This window comes from Cavia porcellus, unplaced genomic scaffold (genome assembly GCF_034190915.1).
Source record: "Cavia porcellus strain 051 isolate PalLab524CR breed Dunkin Hartley unplaced genomic scaffold, mCavPor4.1 scaffold_33, whole genome shotgun sequence".
NCBI classification, from domain to species: Eukaryota; Metazoa; Chordata; class Mammalia; order Rodentia; family Caviidae; genus Cavia; species Cavia porcellus.
Window position 1 is genome coordinate 11465616 of NW_026947516.1, and position 14495 is coordinate 11480110.

The following is a 14495-nucleotide window of genomic DNA, read 5'->3' on the forward strand; positions in this document are numbered from 1 at the left end:
ATCCCTAGCACTGCAAAAAAGAGGCAACTGATGGTGAATTATGAGAGCTGGTGGGTATATATACTACACTGTAACAGAGATGCTTATGCTGAGATACTTTTTCTTATACAAGAAAACAGAACCCCTGCATCATCCCCTACTTCAGTTTTAAACACTGGTTTTCTCCTCCAGGTGTAAGTAGCATGGTCAATGCAGGAGTGATGAGCGGCTCCGGAAACCTGATGGATTTCCTTGACGAACCATTTCCTGATGTGGGGACTTATGAGGACTTCCACACCATTGACTGGCTGAGGGAAAAGTCACGGGACACTGACAGACACAGAAAGGTAAGTGGTGCTCAAAGACATCACTGAAGGGACCATCCACAAATGACTGTACTGTGCATTTGTGCCCAGATCCTGGAGCTCGAATGGAGGTTCCCGTGCCACAGTTACATGCAGAGGAGAAGGGTGAGTGAGAGGCAAAGACAGGGACAGGAAATTGTGATGGCACGTGCTCTGGGTGAGAGGCTGTGCTGTGCTGAGAGAATGTAGTGTGGAGGCAAGAGGGGCCCTGGAACCAGGTAAATCTGGGGCACATCCTGCCCCTAACACATTCAGGCTGGGTATCTTTGAGGCTGCCATTTCTGGGCCCTGTTTTCTCATCCACGAAGATGGAGTTAATTTCACTTGAAGACTGAATGAAATGGCGTGTGTACGAAGGGACATTTTCACAGTGCTTGATAGCTAGTTGATACCAAGTAAAGCCCTAAGGAATCGCTTCACATTTCATTTGGGGTTTGAAGGATGACTAAGAGTTGGCTCGTCAGAGAGAGGGGAAAGGATTGTAAACGTCTGGAGTGGCTTTTCTTAAGGCATGAAAGACCATGGTACATGTGGGCAATTCAGAGAGCTTCTGGGGTATACAGGAGGATTCATGAAAAGAAGGTATAAAGACAAGTTTGGAAATGAGGGCAGTGGGGCCATGATGGTAACGACCACTTGGGCTGTGGAGAAGAGTATATTTTATATTGAAAGTCACACAATTGGATAAAATGAAGGGAGGAAGAGGCAGCTCAAAAGTTAGCTCAGTAGAAAGAAGGAGGGCTGACTAAAGACAATGAGGTGCAGATGGAAAGGGGACAGGGTGGAGAGCTGTTCTGAGGCTTCACTGACAGGCTTCGAGGAGGGCTGGAGGGAAGGGGTAGGGTCCCATTGAGGAATAGCAGGCTGTGGCCTCTGCTGCTGAGAATGAGGGAGAGGAGCAGCAGTGGGTGGCAGAGGGAGCCAGTGCATGCTGCTTCTCACGCTTTGAGTTTGAGCTGCATGCCAGGGCTGCAGCTGGAGCTGGGGCTCAGCAGACAGAGGACCTCTGCAGTTCAAGGATGAGGCGAGGGTGGTGGTGGAGAATGAGGGGTCCCTGGCGTGTAAGTGGGTGCTGAAGCTTTAAAAACGGTCATTTCTGAACGTAGCAGAGAGAGAAGCCTTCGCTCTAGAGCAGGGATCAGCAAACTATGGTGCTCAGGCCAAAGCCAGCTGGCTCCTTGTTTTGTAAATATACTCACTGGAACTCATGTGTGCCTATTCTTTTTTTCATGGCTACTTCATATTTTTCATGGCTACTTTTGTGCTACTGAGGCACAGTTGGGTCCCTGGAATAGACACCACGGGCCTCACAAAGCTCAAAATATTTATTCCCTGGCCCTTTACAGAAAGTGTTTGCTGACCACCTCTCTTAAGGGCTGTGAGGGGAATGATGATCTCAGGACGAAGTAGTCTGTCGAAAGTGGGAGGAAAAGAGATATTCTTACAACGTGGGCTGACACATCTGCCTAGCCGATTCAAAGTTCATGCTGCTAAAATTAACCCTGAAAACAAAAGTAGCAAACAGAGTCTATTGAATAGGCATTTATTTATTTGAAACAACGGTTCTCTATGTAGTCCAGGCTGGTTGGGAATTCACTGGGCAGTCCTCTTGCCTCAGGCTCCTGAGTGCTGGGATTACAGGCGTGTGCCACCACTTAGATATGCTTCTTAATGCACACACCTTACAATGTAAACTAAAATACTTACTCATATTCAAACTGGTGATGCCGAATCAGTGTCTCACTTCTGAATGGATTTTTAAATAATCAAAAAGTAAATCATAATATTTTTAAATTAAGTGGAGTTTTTGCCCTGTAATTATTTAGAGAATGCCATCTTATGGCATCTTTATAGCTATGTGAACTTGAAAGGCCATTTTATCATCGTGGTGTGGTACTGAATGAATCATGTAACTGGGAATTTAGTTGCTTAGTTGCATTCATTTTCTCTATCATTGTTTCCCAAGGAAACCATTTCAGGGAAAGAAGCTTGAATTGAGAAACGTGTTGAGATCAACTGCTGTGTCTCTTTGTTTCTAGATAACCAGCAAAAGCAAGGAGTCCATTTGGGAGTTCATCAAGAGTCTGCTGGATGCCTGGTCAGGATGGGTAGTGATGCTGCTGATCGGGCTGCTGGCGGGTATGTGGCAGGGTAGGCAGTACTAGCTGGCAAGGCTGGGGAGGCTGGGATCCACAACCACAGCTACTTGGGAGGATATTTGGAATAGGAAGTGTTTATCTTTTTACTCCTTATGCAAGGGTTTATTACCTAAAATATGTAAGAACAAAATACACAAGCATATATTTAGCCTAAAATCTATCATCAAGCCCAAGGCATGGGCTCTTGGTGAGCTGTAATTATAGTGCTGGTCAGCCTTTCCACATGGTAGGTGCTATAGTTTACCACCACAGTGGATTTTCCTGAAAACCTACCTTGCAAATTACCTTGGTCATGTAGAAGTCATCAAAGTATGGAAACACTTGATCTTCAATCAGGAAGCACCATGTGAAATTTCAGGAGTACTACTGGAGACCCATAAAATGGATTGTGAACATCCTGTGGCCCCCAACATAATGCTAGACACCCACCCACAGGACCTAGGGTGGGCCCAGGGGGAAACATTCCCGTTCCCTACATTGTTCTGACTCTCAGAGTCTCTGTGTCCTTTTATAATCCCAGTGCTATGTTTGTGAGCAGTAGATATTTCCAGAGTAAGTGCATGACTATTTGGAGGGGAAGCCTGCCATTTTAAAGACAAAATATACCAGCTCTTCTTGGAAAGGGATTCCTGAAACTAAGGCAGACAGAACATTAATGGGGCGCAGATAAGATTTTGTGATTATAGAGGATTTTGGTCCCTGGGAGAGCTTTCATGTATTCCGAAGGTATCCGTGGAAGGGGTTTGGTTGCCAGGGAAGCACTCCTCCTGCCCTGTCTGCCTCTGCATGCCATAAAGAGCCAAGAGGCATGCCTGGGCAAGAAGGGTAGAGTCTCTTGCTACTGGTCACAGTGGCTGGCTGTCCACTTCTTCAGTTCTGTCCTTCCTTCCTCACTGCTCTTCCCAGTATAGGAATGTAGCCACCAGGGAGGAACTGGACCCAGTAGGTAGATGCAATATTTTGCCATCAATTTTTTGCATGACTGTTTCTATGAAGGTGACTGTGTTGGGGTTTGCTGTGAATTTTGATGCCTTTATGCAGAGGTTTATAAAACTTTACAATGCATCATTGTTCTTAGCTGCTAGGAAAGAGAGGTAAATGGGGTGGGAGACAAAGGAACTGATAAGAGATGTTCTAGAGTCTTGGCAGAATAAACAGCACAACCTAGATATATTGCCTAATCTAGGGATCCTATTGGGCTATCTTTAATCCATCTGATTTTGACCAGCTGATCTCACTTGCAACCTAATTTCCATCGTTCCTGTCAGCTGATCTCACTTGCAACCTAATTTCCATCGTTCCTGTCAGGAGGAATCGTCTGGGGAATTTAAAATAGTCTCTTGCCCAGGCTTCAAGGAAACAGCATTGAGTAAAGCCCTTTTCCTTCCCCTTCATGATTCAAAAGTGCAGCCAAGGGTGAGACTCACAGAGGAGGCAGATTCCCTGGACACAGCAAATGAACACAGCAGGGCAAGAAATGGGAAACAGTAAAAACAAAGGTGGCTCATGTGTTCTTTTGATCTGAATGCACCTTGGAGGGAAATTTGTTCTCCTTCCCTGCTGGTCTAGCGGTGGAGAGAATCATGCATCCTACTGCATGGCCAGTCCTCCCCTTAGAGGCCCCCTGACGTTTTATTGGTGCCCTCTGGAGAATCCATCTATCAGTGTCTTCTCTGTAGAGTGTTTTTATCAAGAGGCACCACTGGGTGGCAGTGTTGCACCACAAAGCGGAGGGACAACCAGGGAAGTAGAATCAGCAAAGAAGCCTGGGTGTGGAATGTAACTGTGAATGAAAGAAAAAGGATGGAATGCGGGGTGCTCATTGAGTCTTGCCCGCGAATATCTATGGGCCCCCTGCATCACCTTCTTCAGTCCTTTGTTAAAATATTTTCCATTTGAAACTCTTGCTGATCTCTAAAATCACATCCCTCTCTAAGCCTGTCTTCCTCACCCGCTGTTTACATTTATGTATGTAACAGTTTTATTGAAATGTAACTCACATACCCATTTAAATGTACAATCTAGTGTTTTCCAAGAGTTGTTCAGCAATCACCGTGATCAATTTTAGAACAATTTCATCACCTTTAAAAGACCCTCTGCACCCTTTAGTTATCGAGTGCCAGCCCAAGATGATCACAAATCTACTTCCTGTTTCTATGGATTTCCCTATTCTGGACATTTTATATAAACAGAATTGTATACCATGTGGTCTCTGTGGCTTTTCCCTCAGCATAATTTTTCAAGGTTCACTCTTGTTGTAGCATGTCAGTACTTTGTCCTCCTTTTTAATTGTCAAATATGATTCCATTGTATGGCAAATCGCATTTTGTTCATCCTTTCATCCATCGATGCATAATTGGGTTATTTCCACTTTTTGGCTACTTTAAACAGTGCTTTCATGAACATTTGTATACAACTCTTTTTTTTTAAAATTTTATTTAAGGAGAAAAAGAAAAAAAGCAGAGAAAGGGTACAAGTTATACAGATTTACAGAAAAAAATAAACAGTAGGAAATCACTACTTAATGGATTACATATTGTCATCTTAGAAGTAATTGTTCAAGTTACAAAATTAAAGCTTATAAAGTGGACATTCCAACAGTGAGACTGCAAACAGTTCTGTTCAATGATCCAACAAAACTCAGTAGTATCATTATCTATCTTATACACTTAAACATACATGCAGTTATATCATTTAAGAGCACTTTCTTTTCCTCTCTTTTGTACAATGACAATTACACATTTGGGGTTTTGTTGCTCGCACAGTTCTTATTACTTTTTTGGAAGAGAGTAGAACCAAATGTGACATAACAGAACAGAGTCAGTCAAATCAAAAGGGTGGACATAATAGATAATGTAAAAGCATAATACAAGGTGATCAATAATGGTTACCATAGTGCCTCCCGTTATCTCTAATAGAATTGCCTATATCATCAGTCACAATAAAATTGAACAAAACAGTAAAGAACAAAACTGATAAAACCAAAACATTGGAGACATTATAGGTCTTCAAAAGTAGATAATAGTCAACCAGAATGGGCGTCATAATGAATCCCACTATCTTCACAGCTGTTGCCTAAACTTTCGAACCTGGTACTATCAAGCAAAACAGAATAGAGGAACATCAATCAAAACAAGATGGTGACAGCAATACAGGGCTTCAAATCAAGATAATGGAAAGTCAAAGTGGGTTACTATAATATATCCTGCTATTTTTAAAATTATTTTTCCCCTAATTAAAAGGATAAAAATTAAAAAGTAAATAATAAAATGCAGATTGAGATAAAAGAGGGCATAACAGCAAAACAGCACAGATCAAAACATAACCATTTAAGCAAAATAGTGTTTCACCACAAGATCATCCCGACATAAAAGTAGTTACCATATTGTCTCTTTCCTTGAAATCTTTGAGTATAACTTCGTATACGATAGCATCAAATATATCAAAACAATGTAAAACCATTTAAGAGAATGACAGTATTACAGGGTATTTAGAATCAACTAACAGAAAATGAACAATCGTTTCTGTATAATCTCCTTGTCTATAAAAGTTTTTGCTTATACTATCCTATATAATAAAATCCAATAAGATACAACCTGTTTAGACCAATGGAGACAGAAGAACAAAAGCTTGATGAGACTTCAAAGCAAGATGATATTAAATCAGCATTACCCATTATGACGTTGTTTTCTCCAAAATAGCTGTTCCTATCATCCAATCTTCTCTGCCTCATTTCTGTTGAGCTCTTTTTCTGTCATTAGTTGTCAGTTTGTCTTCTTCATTTTGTTTTCTGCTCCATTCATTGTGGCCTCTCTGCCACTATTTCTGGATTCTTCGTATTTTTCTTTTTTAGAATATCCTGCAGTAATCTCTGTAGGGTTGAATTGGTGGTTGCGTATTCCCCTAGTTCCTCTTTATCCTGGAAGCACCTTGTTTTTCCATCAATTTCCAGGGATAGTTTATACAACTCTTTTTGTGGGCAAATGTTTTCGTTTTTCTTGGACACAGAAGTCTGCTGAGGAGTGGTGGTCAAATAATGACTTTTCGAGAAATTGCTACGTTGTTTTCTGAATTGGCTACTCTGTTAGGGTCCTGTATTTTGTCTGTAGCACTTATTGCCTCCTAGCAGAGACCCTAATTCATTTACTTAATATTATTAGTATCTCCTCCCCGCCTACAAGGTACAATTCTATAAAGACAAGGACTTGGGGCCACTTCGCTCAATTCTGTGTCCACAGGGTAACTGGCACACAGAAGTAGGTGCTCAATAAGTAGCTCTTGAGCAGATGAATAGATCTAGTTTTCTGATATTTCATTCATTTGCATACTGCACTCATTTATTCAACATGGATACATAGTTCTAACCTTGTACCTGACATAGATAAAACATAGACAGGGCAGATGTGGTCTGTAGCCACTTGGAGTGGACATGGAGTCTGGTTGCCTGGCCTGATCTCCACTATGGTTTGAAAACTAATCAGTAACCCCCCCCCACTTGTAAACTTTGGAAGTACAAACACACATGTGTGCATACACACCACACACATGTATCTAGCTAATTGTGATACCACCATGCATGAAGTATGGTACTGGGGAAAGGACAGGTAGCCACAGAGATCCTGGAAATGCCTCCCAACTCAGTCTTAGGAAATCAGGGAAGCCCTATCAAAAGAGATAATAGAAATGCTTTACTCTGGAAGACAAGTAGGAGATTGCCCAGTGCAGGAGAGAAGTGCTTTCCACTATGCAGATAAGACTCTGTTCCCTGAACATGGAGTGGGGATGGCATAAGAAAAGGTGAGACAGGATAGTAAAGAGGGGTCAGCTGTCAGGGATAGAGACGTGCTGAGGAAAGTTACTGGCAACATACTTGACTTTCATATCAGGCTAGAATGGGTGGTTCTGGAAAGAGACACAAGCAGCTTCTGGTGTCCCACTCAACTACACCTATTTTATTCCATTTCTGTTAGCTTTTTCTTTACTTTTACAGATACCCAAAGCCTTTATGTATAATTTTAAAAGTCCAGAAAGTTCTAATGAAGGTGGTTTTCCAGAGTACAGTGTACACTCAGTGGCAAAGTTTTATTCAGTTGCGATGTGACGCTGTCAGAATTGCTATGCCTCCATTTTGTCCATGTTATCATGTTTCCTTACGAAATGTCACTCTGTGTGACCTCAGGGTCCTTCTCCAGCAGCCACAAAGGGTTCTGTCCCTCATGGTGCATATTCCTATTTCACACATCTAGAAACGAATGAATGACCAAAGTCCCTCAGCCCCAGTGGCTTGACAGGAGAGTGTAACGCTTACATTTCTCTACCTGATTTAAACCACTGAAAACTTCTTTCTCCCATCGGGCTGGACACTGCCTTACTCACATCATACATGTTGAGACAACTTGCAAGAGAATCAAAGAAGCTTCCCATGTAGGCCACAGCCCCCAGCATGCTTGCAAACCCAGGTCGCCGCTGGGTGTTTGTTCTGTGCTGCGCGTTCATTCTCCCGATGCTGAGTTCATCTGCGGGCTTCAATCTTTCAGGCACCTTGGCCGGTGTCATCGATCTTGCTGTCGACTGGATGACCGATCTGAAGGAGGGTGTCTGCCTGTCTGCTTTCTGGTACAGCCACGAGCAGTGCTGCTGGACATCCAATGAGACCACTTTTGAAGACAGGGACAAGTGTCCTTTGTGGCAGAAGTGGTCGGAACTGTTGGTAAATCAGTCAGAGGTGGGTGTCTACACGGGGTCCTGGCTGGGGTCTCTCACCAGTTTGTGTGGTCCTAGCCCGCCCTTGCTGTCAACTTCCATGAATATTTCCTGGCACTCATACTGCACTCGGAAAAGCCTTCCCTGCTGTTTCATGGGCACAGCGTGTGTACAGTATTGTCATAAGCCTTGGATTTGGCCTTTTCTTACCAAAGGTGGTTTCTTGATCATGCTGAAGACATAGGGTTGTTTTAATCCTTTCTAATTAAAGGGAAATGTTATTTATATGGTCTTTCCATTAATGTGTAAAGCTTGATGGATTGTAATACATTCACAGAGTTATGTAACTATCACCATGATCTAATTTTAGAACAATTTCATCTCCTCCACCTGAAAAAAAGCCCATATCCATTAGCAGTCACTCCCATGTCCTCCCCACCTGCCAGCTCTAGGCCACCATTTATCTACTTTTGTCTATAGATTTGCCTCTTCTGGATATTTCTCATAAATGCAATTGTGCAACATGTGGACTTTGTGTCCCTTAGCATATTTTCCAATTCTTTCATGTTTCATGTAGCATGAATCAATACTTCCTTCCTTTTTGTGGCTGGATAATCTTCCATTGTATGGCTAGGCCACATCTTATTTTTCTGTCCATCAGCTGATATGCACACACACTTTTTGGCTGTTACGAATGCTGTTCCCATGAAGGTTTCATGTACAAGCTTTTTTGTGGGGCTGTGTTTTGTTTCACTTGGGTGTAAGTGGGACCATTGAGTCGAATGGAAACTCTGTATTTACCTTTGAGAGAAGCTTCCAAAAGGTGTTCCAAAGCAGATACACCATTTTACATTCCCACCAGCAGTGTATGAGGGTTCTAATTTGTTCACCTTCTTGCCAACCTGCATGAGTATCTGTTTTTGATTATAGCTGTTCTGGTGAGTATGAAAGTGACATCTCACTGAGGTCACCATCTCCCATTACATTGTCTGATCACATTAGAGAGGATGCTCTTGGGCCTCCTATGAAGACAGTATCCCCTCTACATGGAACATAGCTGTGACCTGTAGATACAGTGTGTCTTTATGGCAATTAGAGCTTCAGATCTTTATACAAATCTTAGCTCAGCAAAGAGTTTACTTCTATCTGAATTTAGTGGTTACCCAAGGGCTGGGGTCATTGGTGAAGCCACATGAAAGAAGCTAGGCGACCACATTTCACATTACAGGTGATGGGATGACTGTGCATGCTAGAACTATGCTTAGAGGATCTATGTAATCTATTTCTTTATCTCCTTCCTCCCCACATTTTTTTCTGACTGACTTACCACAGCTGAAGATATTTGGAATGCATCTCACCATTTTGCTAAACCCCTTTCCCAGTGGAATTGAAAATGTATTCCTTCACATCACAGAAGTAGACAGGGATCTTGAAATCTCACATGTTCTCAGGACTCTCCTTTACTTCCAGAAAAAAATGTCTACTTGGGCTAATGGAGATGGGGAGGCTGAATTGGCTGGATACCAAATTTTTTTTCTTCTCTCCTACTTGCAGTATGTGTTTGGGGGAAATATGGTCATCCATCTTTTCACTTGGCTTTAAGATTTATACTTTGATTCAAAGAATTACTGTGTACAAGAGTGAGAAGTTATTTTTAGCCTCTAAAAAAAGTCATATTTAACTGGGTGGAAGGTATTCCTCAGCCCAATTTCTCACCACATAGGGCGTGAATATGTCTGTGTTTGCAGCACCGTCTCCAGGTATGTGTTTTTGCGTTTGATGGGCACACATTGGCTCAGGCATGGCCGGGCTTATACATGATCTCTCCTCCCCTTCTTGAGTAACCCAGCTGGTGGTAAGAAGGTGAAGCCTAGAGAAATGAGGCCTTTGCTCAGAAGACCAACCAGGTCCTTGACCTAGAAGACTCCACAATATGTGTTTGGTTCAGAAAAACAAAGAAAAGAAAAGAAAACATTTCCCACAGATCAATTTGGAGTAAATGGCTCAGTGAATTATTCAGAAAGAGACAATCAAACGTTCCCCTGGAATAGTGCCTCTTAGTTGTTCCTGTGTGTGTCAGAATCTCCTGGAGGGCCTCCTGGTGTGTTGAAACACACCAAGCTGTGCCCCGCCCAGTGTCTGATTCAGCGGGTCTGGGGTGGGGCCCACAGTGCCTGTTTCTAACAGGTGATGCTGATGCTGCTGGTCCACAGACCACACTTGAGGCATTTGGCTTGGAAACAGGGTTGGTTCTGAGGTTGCTTGCTCTGGTACAGGTGTGGCCATAATGAAAGCTATGAGAGACCAACCCACCACAGACAAGACAAAACAAATCTTCCCAAGTCTCCGGGGCAGAGTTTTCTGCGTCACACCTTTTATTACCTCTAGAACAAGTGGTGATTATACCCCAGGATCATTCAGGGTTTCCATTACTGCTGAGATTCACCTGGTTGAAGAGTGGTGTAAACAGCTCCCGGTGGAACACCCAGTGCTGTATTATGTATGACTGTAGCAATAGCAATGGCTGATAAAATCCACACTGGCCCTTTTATTTATGCAGGATAGGGACAAACCTGCTCAGTCCCATCAAAGCGTTGCTCTCATGGTGGAGGGATACGGTTGGGTATGTTGTTTAGGTCTGCTGCTGCTCATGTTTTCTTCCTTGTTTTGTGTTTGCCGTTTAGGGTGCCAGCGCTTATATTGTGAATTACTTAATGTACATCCTGTGGGCGTTACTGTTTGCATTTTTGGCTGTCTCTCTGGTGCGCGTATTTGCACCATACGCCTGTGGCTCTGGTATACCAGAGGTGAGTTATAGCTGAATTGCTTTTGTACCAATAATAAGAATAGCAAATACTTCTATGGAATTGTTGTTCTAAGCCCCATTCCAAGCATTTGACATGTATTCATTGATTTAATCCTCACAATAAGCCTATGAGGTAGGCTGCTATTTGTCTTCATTTAATAGTTGAAGAAACTAAAGCATGTACAGGTTAAGGAAATTGCCCAAGGTCACTGCACTGGTAAGCTTCAAGTTGAACCCAGCAGTCTGATTTCAGAATTAGTATAGTATATTCAAGATTTCTGCTCTGGTGCTTCTCAGATGATTAAACCTCTGTCTTAGGAAACCAGGCCAAACTCTTAAAGCCTGTGGAATCAAAGTTCATTAACCACCCACATAAATGTGGCACTGCAGTAACTCATAAGGTGTGTCTGTGATGTAATGTGAACAAAGTCAGCAGTGGAGGATTGTTGCTGAGAAAGTATACAGATGACCAAACCCGCATTTTTTGCAGGTAATAGTGACCTTTAACAGATTAATTCTACTTCTGGTGCATGCACAAAAAATGAACTCCTGTGAATGTGGAGTTCTTGTAAATAGGTTTGAGCACTTCCATGTCACCAGTATGTAAGGGATCATTGATCAAGAGGGGTGCCTCAGACTGAATTTAAACCTGGGGGAACCTACTGGGTACAATAATTGGGCTGATTTCCAAAAATGCCCAGACAACATGTATTTTAGCTAGAAGTCATGATACAAGGTTTTGTATTTTATTCTACTCAGTGCAGTTCAGTTCTCCTTTGAGTCAGTGCTTCAGCACTGCCTATAGACAATGGAGAGAGTGAGTTTGAAGATGGAGTTATGGACTGATTGTGGCAGTGGATCTATATCTTTTTTGGTGCCTTCCAACAATGACACTAGTCCAGGTAATTCACAGAAAGGGGTGGGGTAATTAGAAGATGGTCATAAGAAATATTCAACATGGTCTTATTTCAGAAAAGATAGAAAAAAAGTCTTAATATTTCATGCTGAATTTTTGATGGTTTATTTTTACTCACTGCTTCAGGGAGCCAAAAAATAAGCTATATGACCATCCTACTTCCTAGGTAGAGCCAGTCATACAATAATGAGAAATATGCACTCTGAAAAATCATCATGTGTCTTACTTACTTTTCTCTTGTTGCTGAGACAAATGCCTAACATCCAAAATTAGGGAAGGAACAGTTCATTCAGCTTACAGTTTTTTGGGGGTTTCAGTCCATACTCAGCTGGCTCCAAAGCAGAGTGGTATGGCTAAGGGTCAGCCATTCATGGCATCCACAAGAGACAAGAGTGAAAGAGCAAAAAAGGGCAAAATGGGAAAAGCACACCTCCTTCTCGGCCCTATATTATATGCTGACACCTGCCCCTGGGCAGGCACAGCACTCACACCAATCCCATTTCTAGACAATAAACCAATCACAAATGCTAGACTTAGCAGCCTCCATGACTGTATGAGGCTTTGGGGGGGATGCCTGACACAAACCATAACACCATGCTATGCAAAATGACACAATAAGACCCACAGGACTCATGGGCCAAATGGACCAGGGGACACAATGCTCAAAAACTTCCTTGGTGAAACCCGGCATCCTGGGTGCACACCTGTAATTCCAGTACTTGGGAAGGCAAGACAGGAGGATTGCTGTGAGTTTGAGGCCAGCTTGAGCTACACAGTGAGATCCTGTGTCCAAAACCAAAAGTAAAACCAAACACAAACAAAATGTCCTGAGTGATACGTACAAGAAAGGAATTTGCTTGTGGAATTGAAAAAAAAAAAAAAACAATGTTGCTTGTGGAAGTGAAAAAAAAAACTTAATGTTTGTTTGCTTGTGGAAGTGGATTTCAGAAGGGTTACAGCTCAAGAGTTACTGTGAAGAGATAAGAGGAGGGAGATCATCAGCTGTGGATGGCCGGGATTCCCAACACATGCATGTGAGACATGTGCATAATGCACAGTTTGTGTTCTCCTACATGACCTGGTTCTACTTGGTGCAGTTTTTCTGCATTCACCTTTTATTTCTTCTATAGGAAACTGCATAAATAGACAGAAAATTTGCATGATCTCACATTTCTCTCTAATATATGACTGGCACAGTGACCAGTTTGTATTTTCAAAGCATAAGTTACAGTAGAGCTATTTTATTTGATATCCAAAGCTCAGTACATTCTGGACAATAAAAAAGGAGAGATCACCATTGGTATCCAAGTTTATGATGCAGTTTCCCATCAATAGGTGATTTTGACTCAAGCTTATGCAAAATAAGGAGATGGGCAGTAGAAAATTGGTAGAAAATGTAAAGCAGATGCAGATGCAGAAAAGATAGAAAAAAAATCCTTTCTGCAGATCTCCAAAGAGATGCTGAGCAATCCTTTCCCTTCCAAGAACCAGAAGTGTGTGGCTCCACTGGTGATCTTCCAGACAAAGAGCTTAAACCAGAAGCTCTATCTTTGAGAGGCTGATTGGACATATCTTCTCCAAAGTGGATATCTTTCTTGGTGACAGCTGTCCTCAAAGGAAATAAAATACCGAGTTGAACATTTAAGTTTTTATATGACAAAAACACAAGGAACACATTGCATGGATGAAAATAAAACATTACGATGTCCTGTGGAGAAAGTAGGCTACAGAAGAAAATGTAAAGTATGATTATGTTTATATAGATACACAAAGAATCAAACTGACAACATATTTTGCTAAAATGATCAAGAAAGGCAAAACATGATTGGAGCTGATAAAGGGAAGGAAAATCTTCCACCAGGGAGGCAAAGAGGGCTTTCAAAGGTATCTTGCTCTTCTAGTTTTTGAACTTGGTAGTGACTACATGGGTGCTTGTGTTTATCAACATTCTTTTAGCCATATAAATACATAATAGATTCTTTTCTCTATAAAAGTATTTACTTCAATCTTTTTAAGATCAGGAACCAATGGAGATCTTATAATTGAGTTTAGTTATTATGACTCACCAGTAGCCAAGTTTCCCCCATTATTATAGCAGCGGTACCATTCTCAGCCACTGAACCCTCTACCACTGAGTTCCACTCTCAGGGCAAGGTACATTTTTAAAGTTCTTCATTCTCCAAGGCATTTCCTTCCAAAACATTTTGATTACTTAGAATGAAAATTCCCTTGGAAACATTTTTAAAATGTAAATTTAGATAATTTTTTTTGCTATGTAAGAAATGGCCATGGAATTTGTATAAAGTATATTCCAAAGAAACTCGTGGTTTCCTGGACTTTGGAGTTTAGAGAGAACTCAGTAAGGGTGTTCTTTTTTTTTTTTTTTTTTTTTTTTTTTTTAACTACTGTTGCGTCATCAGAAACTGCTTTCAGTTATATAAGGAATCATGGCTTCTCAGGTGGTATTTCTGTTCCTTACAAAACACGAGCCCTTGTACAAATATTTATCAAACAAAAAGAATTCTGGATTTAAGAGTAACATCATCAAGTCACAGATTTGCTGTGAT

At 41.7% G+C, this 14495-nt stretch overlaps 1 protein-coding gene across 2 annotated transcripts in view; it reads left to right on the plus strand.

Annotated features, from left to right (window-relative positions):
- The window catches only part of Clcn4 (chloride voltage-gated channel 4), a 72966-nt gene that overhangs the window by 27922 nt on the left and 30549 nt on the right, over positions 1-14495 (plus strand). For both annotated transcript variants that reach the window (XM_013144716.3, XM_003462897.5), the window contains exons 3-6: positions 172-326; positions 2384-2483; positions 8041-8228; positions 10891-11013. In XM_013144716.3, coding sequence (XP_013000170.1) covers positions 183-326; positions 2384-2483; positions 8041-8228; positions 10891-11013 — 555 coding nt within the window. In that variant the 5' untranslated portion in view covers positions 172-182. The remainder of the gene's footprint in view (positions 1-171; positions 327-2383; positions 2484-8040; positions 8229-10890; positions 11014-14495) is intronic.